This window comes from Anabrus simplex, chromosome 1, assembly GCF_040414725.1.
Source record: "Anabrus simplex isolate iqAnaSimp1 chromosome 1, ASM4041472v1, whole genome shotgun sequence".
In the NCBI taxonomy this organism is placed as follows: domain Eukaryota; kingdom Metazoa; phylum Arthropoda; class Insecta; order Orthoptera; family Tettigoniidae; genus Anabrus; species Anabrus simplex.
The window spans coordinates 129184324-129193769 of NC_090265.1; the positions used below are offsets into that span (position 1 = coordinate 129184324).

The 9446-nt window shown below is 37.9% G+C and overlaps 1 protein-coding gene across 1 annotated transcript in view; it reads left to right on the top strand.

The window, feature by feature from the left end:
* LOC136884678 (non-homologous end-joining factor 1) overlaps window positions 1-9242 on the top strand; it is a 100471-nt gene extending 91229 nt beyond the window's left edge. Inside the window, exons 5-6 of the mRNA XM_067156948.2 lie at window positions 5984-6110; window positions 6184-9242. Coding sequence (XP_067013049.1) covers window positions 5984-6110; window positions 6184-6261 — 205 coding nt within the window. The 3' untranslated portion in view covers window positions 6262-9242. The remainder of the gene's footprint in view (window positions 1-5983; window positions 6111-6183) is intronic.
* Window positions 9243-9446: the final 204 nt, after the last annotated feature.

The following is a 9446-nucleotide window of genomic DNA, read 5'->3' on the forward strand; positions in this document are numbered from 1 at the left end:
TGAAATTTCACCCCTTTCCTTTTGAGTTTATTCAATGGATCAGCAATGGATGAAAAATTAGGGATGTACTTGGCGTAAAAGCCGACCATTCCCCAAAAGGATCGTAAATGTTTCAAGTTAGTAGGAGGGGGTATCTTATTAATGGCGGAGACACGGTCAGGATCAACAGCAATACCATCAGAGCTCAATATGTGGCCGAGAAATTTAATCGAGGTTTGGGCGATCAAAACTTTAGAGGGATTAACGGTGAGACCGACATTGCGAAGACGAGTAAGGACTTCGCGTACATGAGACAAATGCGATTCAAAATCAGGAGAAAAAACTAAGATCATCAACGAAAGGAAAAAGATACTTATACTTAATGTCAGCAAAAAGGGAGTCCACAAAACGCTGCATTATTTGGGAGCCTAGATTAAGGCCAAAAGGAACTTTTTTAAATTGATAGAGCCCATTAGGAGTAATGAACGCCGTATACCGAGAACTGAGGTCATCTAAGGGAAGCTGATTGTAGGCAGAATTGAGGTCGAAAATTGAGAAAAATTTTGAACCGGAAAAATGTTGGAATGCCGAATTTAATTTAGGCATTGGATAGGCGTCGTAGACGATTTTCTCATTGAGCTTCCTGTAATCAACAATAAACCTCGCAGAACCATCAGGCTTATCCACCACAAAGGCAGGTGAGGCATAATCGGAAGATGATGGAATAATAGTATTGTCTTTAAGCATTATCTGAATCAACTGATTTAAAGTGTTCATCCGAGGAGGGCTAAGGAAATAAGGAGAAGAGCGGACAGGAGTAGAATCCACTAGATCAATATGTGCAAAAAAAATTCTTAACCGTACCCAAATGAGGGGTAATAACGTCAGAAAACTCAGTGAGCAAAGCTTGAACCTGGTCGGAATGAATAGAGTTAATAGCAGGAAGTAGGGAATGTGAACGAAAAGGAAAATCAGAGATGTTAATCAACGGAACAAACTTGTCCGAAAAGGAAAAAAAACTTTAGACTGGGCTGAATCGAGAAGAAGACCAGTATGCGAAAAAAAAATCATATCCTAAGATAACCGGGAATGACAAGTCCTCAACAATCTGAAAAGTGAAAGGCCAAGAAAGGTGCTGTAGTTTAATATGTAACAAGATACTACCCAAAATTTGCAAGGGTTGATTAGAAACTGAAAGACATCGAAGAGGAGATGGAAGATATTTCAAATGAGGATTATTGTGAAGTAAATCTTTATAAAATCGGGAACTAATAAGTGACACTGCCGCCCCAGAATCGAGGAGCGCAACAGAAGGAAGGTTATTAACAGTAAGCAAAACATGACAACTCGGGGGTGAAAGAGAAATAGAATTATGAATGGATTGGGAAGATGCGAATACGGAGGTAAGCTGGGAGGAATGAGGCAGATTTTCCCTATGTGAACGCCTACTGCCTAAGGACGCGGGTGAAGGGTGTTTCCCGAAGGTAAATTAGTACATTGACGGGCAATATGGCCCGGTAATTTACAGCGATAGCAGGTTATGGGAGGACGAACACTAAGGGGGGGTACTGCAGACAAAAAAGAACGTAAGGGAGGAGCAGTAATAGGTGGAGGAGAGACGGAAGCATAGTAGGAACGATCCCCTAAAGAATGTATGGTATGTTGTTGAGCAAGATTGTAGAGTTGAAAGAGGGAAACAGGGGGGGGGGGCAAGAACATTAAAAAGCATGCGGAATGATGGGGCGGCATAAAACTGAATAATAGATATCAGTTCGGAAGTATTATATGAAATATTTAAAACATCACTATAAGTGATGATAGAGTCCAAATAGTCGTGCGCAGGTTCGTTGGGTAGCTGGTGGCGTCTGATGAACTCGGTACTTAATTTGTGACGGACTTCTAGGGGTAAGAAATAATTGTGTATCGCATGTCTCAATTCATACCAATTTGTAAAATTTGACATATTATCCAACCAAAAGGTGGAAAAAAAACCCGTAGTTTTGGTGGACAGGAGGCCGATTAATTGGGGAAAAGAGGCAACTTTTATGTTTAAGAACTTGCGAACCGAAAACAGCCAAATGGTAAGATTTCGGGGATCTGTTGCTAATAATTGGGAAACTTGTAATAACGACTGCTTAATGATTTGTACATTAAGTGCACTATCAACAGAGGGGGTAGTAGGTACTGGGGGTTGAGAATAAGGAGGAGGAGGTGGGGCCATGTGATGTAGTAAAACGGAAGGTTTAGTATCATCAGATTGAAAATCAGGTGTGTGGTTGGATGAAGACGGGTATAGGGAGGGAGAAGACGAAGCAGAAGAAAAGGAAATTAAATTCGGTACAGGAGGGTTGGGCAATGATAAATTTGGTGGTAGCGGAGAAGATAATAATGAAGAGTCTTCCCCTAAAGGGAAGTTATCGGAAAAGCAAGCCATGAATGAAAGCACACAAGAGAATAAGGGCAGTCAAAATAGGAAGTAATCTGCTACCATGTGGTGCGGTACATTGGTATAATTAAATATGAGTATGTATTTGCAAGTACTTGCAGCAGTCGCTAGGCAAATATCGACAAAAGTTGGATATGAAGGAAACGAAAGACTCCCAGTAATATGTGCTGGTATGCCGCACAGAGAACTTAGCAAAGCAGAGCGCAGGGAAACGTGTAGAATGGAGTAATGGCACTATTCAAATGTCATGCTTCGAATAACCACAATCAGTACAGATCACATCCCAAGTCATGTGCCGATTACGATTATGGGCCTTTTCCCAAGGGGAATTTCCGCGGTAGGTACATACTAAGCAAAACGAAAGGGAACACAGAAATGAGAACTCCCAAATGCACAGGTTTAGAAAAGATGAACATATATATTGAAACAACTTCAAAAGAGATAACAAATGTTTTCACAACAGAGAGTAAAATTGGACCATTTGATACACCATATAAAAAGGGAATCATACAAGTTATTGACAGGTCTTATTTTGGTTCATACAGGCACTAAAAGGGGTAACCACACAAATCACAATAAATCTTTGGTATACTCAGGTACGAGATAAGGGCTATAGGAATAAATTAATGTTCTCATTACATTCAAGTTCCAATATGACAACGTTCACATGAATACCGCGCCAAAAACAGCAAGAAATTTTAAAAAGGAACAAGTAAAAATTATACAAATTAAAGGGAACTTTCCAGTACCTAAAATGGTATGCAATAAAACGACATCATATCCCCCAAAAATCAAACACACACTTGTTTAAGACAGGAAGATACTAGAACATTCGAAATGTAAACTGCAGACGCAGTGCAAAATTGGCAGAGCACAATGTTACCAAATTCCATTAGCCAATTATGAGAAAATAGGAACGGGAGACGAAAAGGAGAATGGAAAGAGGAACGGAAAAGAAAACCAAGAAACAAACAGCAGGGAAAGGAAAATGATCAGGCTGTCAAGTCCCACTTCAAAACGAGGGAAGGCAAAGTTCATGCACAACACTTTAGAAGTTGAAGGTCACCACAATATCGCTAGTCCATCACACTTCTTCCCTCACATTTCCACCACAAGTCTAAAGCCAATAGTTTGGCACAGCGTAATTTCGTAGAGTCCTGAAGGGACTAGAGTTCGAAATCCAAGCATTAGCCAAGCCCATATGGAGAAAGAGAGGGCAAAATTGAATAGATGACAATAATAATAATAAAAGTCTGCTCACCCAGTACGTAAAGAAGAATGAAGTAAAATTGAAATGCACACGGTCCAGCCGTGTACACTGCTCAAGCTCTCACTGCCGATTAAAACATATCAATCACACCTGATCGCCGGACAAGAGAAAGCGGCGAGTATATATACGGAAGCGAAGCGAGCTCGAGAAAACACTGGAACCGGGTGACGTCACGGAGATTGCGCGTGGAGGGCAACAGTCAAAGCAGTGGTGAGACAGACTTGTAAGCTGAAAGTTCGTGAAGCAGCGCAATATAATGTGCACTAAATCGGAGCGGAGAAGTATGCATAAGGTAAGCGAAGTTGAGCTCGTAACAGATGTAAATTTTAATGCTTCTTTAGCATTAGTCACCTCTATCTGGACATTTTCCTTGTAACCAACAATCTTTACATACTGCTGACTGAATACTTCGCCCTTTTGAAGATCCTCACATACACGCTCTCCTTGTTCATTAATTATTCGTGGAATGTCTTCTTGGAACCTGTTTCTGCCTTAAAATACCTATACATACCTTTCCATTTTGCACTAAAATTTGTATGACTGCCAGTTATGCTTGCCACCATGTTATCATTAGCTGCCTTCTTTGCTAGATTCAATTTCCTGGTAAGTTCCTTCAATTTCTCCTTACTTCCGCAGCCATTTCTAACTATATTTCTTTCCAATCTGCACCTCTTCCTTAGTTTCTTTATTTCTCTATTATAATAAGGTGGGTCTTTACCATTCCTTACCACCTTTAAAGTTACAAACCTGTTTTCACATTCCTCAACAATTTCTTTAAACCCATGCCAGAGTCTGTTTACATTCGTATTTACCGTTTTCCACTGATCATAATTACTTTTTAAAAACTGCCTCGTGCCTGCTTTATCAGCCATATGTTACTGCCTAATAATCCTACTTTTAAAACTTTCCCTTCTATCACATTTACTGTAGAGTAAGTCCACGGCTAGAAGAAGATCGCCATCCAGAAAAGAGTCCAGCGCATGTGCGCCAGTATTGATTTCCCATTGACTGAATTGGATTCAGCTCAATTTCAATACAATAATTGCAGATCACACATTTAAATAATTTGAATTGTAGATCGCACCAGTTGACAAATGGACGATTAAGGGGAATAAAATCCCAGTACATAAGTCAAATATGTTCAAATAAATACAGTTTCTCTTATTTACATCACACTGTAAGAGATATGGCAGTTTGCAGTTATATCATGAAATTTCTCCTTGACGATTAATTTCTTCATCATGTCAAGTTGTAGACATTTCTCTCAAAATGAAGGTTTGCTATTCATCTCTTGAATATTTTTTTGAAGATTTCCAAGTTTGGTTAAAGAAAGTGAACATGACAAACTTGAAGAAGAATTTGCAATTTACCAGTGTGATATTTTCCCTGAATATATTGTACATGAACCTAACTTTGATGTGAACTGGGGCAACATTGCAGTGCTTAAAAATGAAAGTAGACAAATTAAGTATAAAACCTTAAGTAATGTTGTATTTGCAGTATTAAGTGTACCTTTCAGTAACTCTCCCACAGGAAGAGTTTTCAGTGTTGTTAGGAAAAATCAGTCAGAATTCAGGCCTACATTAAGTACATCTACACTGGAATTGCTTATGGTTCTGAAGAGGAAAATGTCCTCTCTACACTAAAAAGCAGCTGCTGGATGTGAAACAAGCTGCAAAGAATTTTTTCTCACAGAACTATCAAGTAATGAGCAAATTTTATTGTGTAATATGATATGCTGTAGAATAGATTGTTGTTGGAAAGGGCAAACGGGGTGCTTTGGATTTGACTCATAAATGTTTTGAGGGGGGTGGTGCACGAGTTAAAAATGGGATTACTGATAACCCACTTCAAAGGTTGGCATGTCTGTAATTACTGTCACATCATCATCATCATCATCTCACAGATATAAAATTACAGAAACAAAAATTAGTCACTTGCTCTTTAACAAAGCATTAACCAACAATTTTACAAAGAATACATAAAGGATTATATCTGTGCATTACAGAATTTAAAAAAAAGCATTTCTGTTATATGGATACACTTTAACTGCAACAATCAGTATCATTACTTTTATCTTCGCCATCAAAATCATTATAAGGTTAAAAAAATACATTAAAAGGATCTAAATTTAGAAACAGACCCATAATCTCAATAAAACGAAAGAAACACTAAGAATAAATTGAAAGCTATGAAAAGGTTAAGTAGTAATTAAATGTCAATTCTAAATTTCCTGCTGATAATTGTGGGTGTTCTATACAGTTATCCTCCTGATTTAATTGTTACAGCGATGTTCCTGTAGAGAGTGAAAATGCTTTGCTTCCACCAGAGATACAAGAACCCCCTGTAGATTCACTGCATGTCCAAGTTGAAATGCAAGAATCTGAATTGAATCCTCCTCCATCTGAAATCAAGGTTTGTGCCTATTTTGAAAGGAACCATTATTTATAACAATTAACAATACTCTAATACTCATCTTCTGTTCCAGGAGGAACTTGGAACCCAAACTGAATCAGGAAATGCTAAGAAACGCAAACAAGCAAGCAAGCCTAAATTGCGGCTCTGAACTTTGCTTCATTAACTCTTTTCACTGCATATTTCCCTCAGTGGTGACTAGTTCATAATTTTATTAATGTTTTAATTTTATAAAAATATAAAAATTTTAAATTATTCATAAGGAAAGCTGTTTGGCTGAATGTCACATTGTGATTAAGGTACAGCTGCTAACAAGAGCTTTTCTGTCAGAAGCCTTTATGAGTAAGTTCAGAATGATGATACAAACTTCCCTGGGTAATTGGGTAGTTTTATGATGGAACTGAACAGTGATGCAAGTTTTGTAGCTAGTATTTTAAAGAATTGGAATCGGAGATTGGTCTGTAATATATGAAGATAGGAAAAATTTAATGAGAATGTTTTTCTGAATGGAAACTGAAAATCCATAATTATTGTCTGTAGCTTTTAATTGTATATACTTGTTTAGTGGTTTTATATTTAGCTGATTTAGAAACAGTTCATGATCTGGTTTTACCCTGGCATTAAACAGAAGTCAAAATGTTGGTTTGGTGATTTCTTGCCCGAAAAGGGAACTAATGGTTTCCAAGGGTACCTGCTGTTCTAGGTTAATATTCTTTGTATCACTTTTGATTTCTTCACTACTCCTTCAAAAGTTTGAATGGCCAGGTTTCATGCAGTTTCTGTATGTTGTGTGGTTTTTCCATTTTACATATCGGATAACAAACATACTGTGATCCCAGTGGCATTATACTTTGACAAGTACCGTATTTTCTCACATAATTAAAGCACTTTTTTGACAAAAAATATAGGCAAAAACTTTGGATGCGTAAATTACTCGAGGAATTCAGGTATTTAAAAAATGATCTACAATTCATTTACCAAAAGATATATCAAATATAATATACATGCAATGGGTTCAACTCGTTTGCGGGCAATCGTCTTTTGGCATAAAATTCTGACGTGATATTTTTTTCTATAAAGTCAAATGGGTACATCAGGTAAGTTGGACATGTGAGTTTGAAGTACCGACACTGGAAAATATTCTTCCCGATACGAGCTGACAATACGACCTGAAGTAAAATAAACATGTAGGTACTAATGAAAGTACAATTCATGTAAGTACATAATAATGGCATACCGGCAAAAAAGAAAACTCTCCAACATGAGAAGGGCCGGACATCGAAAGAGGGATCCCTTCTTTATTTCCCAAAACTGTTCGTATCCAATCTCATACAAGTGGCATGTCCATCCACCCCTTTTCTTGGATACGAACGTGGATCCCTCGTGGAAATTTTACTTTAGGCATTGTTTTTTGTTTTAGAACAACAACATAAGGTGCAAGCTTTCTGCCATCACCTTTTACAGCAAGAATTGCAGGAAAGAGGATAGAAATGCATTGCAGTACATCGTTCTTTTTTCACTTCCCGTGTGATAACACTCGATGTCCCTTTCTTATCGATTGTTTGACTTTGTGGCATACGGAAACTGATCGGTGTCTGACCTGTGGTTCCTTCACTTTACATGCCTCAATCACAAAGCGATGAAAATCAATTACTTTTTGGTGTAAATCATTCGGCATTTTGTGGGCATAATGATGTTCTTTGTTGAAGAGAAAGTCCATTTCTCTTCATAAAATTAATCATCAAGCCTCGGCTAACGTTCAAATCTGAGACACAGATTCCATGTGCAGCAGGTATTTCTCGTCCTTTAAAATGCAGCATTTCGTGAGAAACGGCATATTCAACGTTGCATAACGAAATCACATATTTAAGCAGATCCTTCCCTGCTTTCAGAAACTTGCCACTTTTTGGTCTGCGAAGTGCTTTGTAGACTTGTTGGTCGCTTGAAGTGCACTTCTCTGTTACCACGGTAGTGCACGTTGCATTCGGACACTGAATACTTGCGGCCCACTGCCCTATTCCCGTATGTTTCGGCATAACTGATCACCGCGAGTTTTATTACTCGAATACTTGCTCACTGTGGACTAACAAACAATTTTGAGATCACATAAAACGCATGTTCCGTATCCGAAACACTCGTAAAATACGTTTGTACGAGACTGGAATAGACCAGCACTAGTGACTTCTGGGCTGATTCTCTCACTGAACTAGTGCAATGGTATTTCCTACCAGCTGATAACAGCATGTTGCCCGGTTTGGAATGCCCGGTTTCGCAATAGGAAGGCTGCTACCTGAGTAGTTGAAATCTTTATTTCAAAATGCACCCGGAGCTGAGTGATGGACATTCGAAGAAGTGGGTGTGTCAACTACGTGAACATTTCTTTCTCTCCACTTTGGATCCAAAGATATTGGGATGCGTAAATTATGCAAGGGTTATGCGAGAAAATACGGTACATGTGTAATGACCAGTTGATAACTGTGACATTTATTCTATAAAAGATGATGTTACAGTCTGAGCATAACATTTAGACCAGGGGAGTTGTCATTCACAATGGCCTGCAACACATTGGAAATTTTCTGCTGGCCCTAATCTAGTCAAACCAAACAAATGAACTAATGAATGAATAAATCAGTTAATCAATTGATTATTCAGTTTACAGAAGAACATTTAAAAAGTATTGTGAGAGTTGTATCAAGCCAAAAGTGTTCACCAGATTTTAAATGACTTTAAGGTGAGAAGTGATGCCAGACTTCCGTTATAAGATATTTATTTTATCCTACATGCCCATGTAACTTTTAAATACTGTATACCTGTATTGTATGTTCATATGGTGTGTATCTGTTTTTATAATTCATTCATTTACTGTATTATTTTTATACCATATTCAGTTACATAAGATTCTAAGAGAGTAGCATGTTTATTATGTCAATTGCAGTAAAATATATGGGCCAGTAATCCCACATTAAAATTTTATTGTCTCGATCAGCGGCCTGTGGTCTCCTGATGATGTTATACTAGTATGTAAGCCTGTTTTCAACAGCCAAAATTATTATGTGGAAAGTAATTTAAAATTTGAAATGAGCATGTTAATATATCTTATGAATAAAATGTACACAGGATTGACAGCCATAATTACTCCTATAGATGATGTTAATGTTGCTACTTGCACCAAAGTGACAGTCTCACCTCGCTGAACATAAAACATTTTATTGAGGAAGAACCAAGCATGCGGAATTCCACCTTGCCTGAATCGTATCTCTACTACGGAAGTACCTACAACAAAACATCACGATCAAAATATGTCAGCTTTCACTCATCAAACTCAGTATTGTTGCT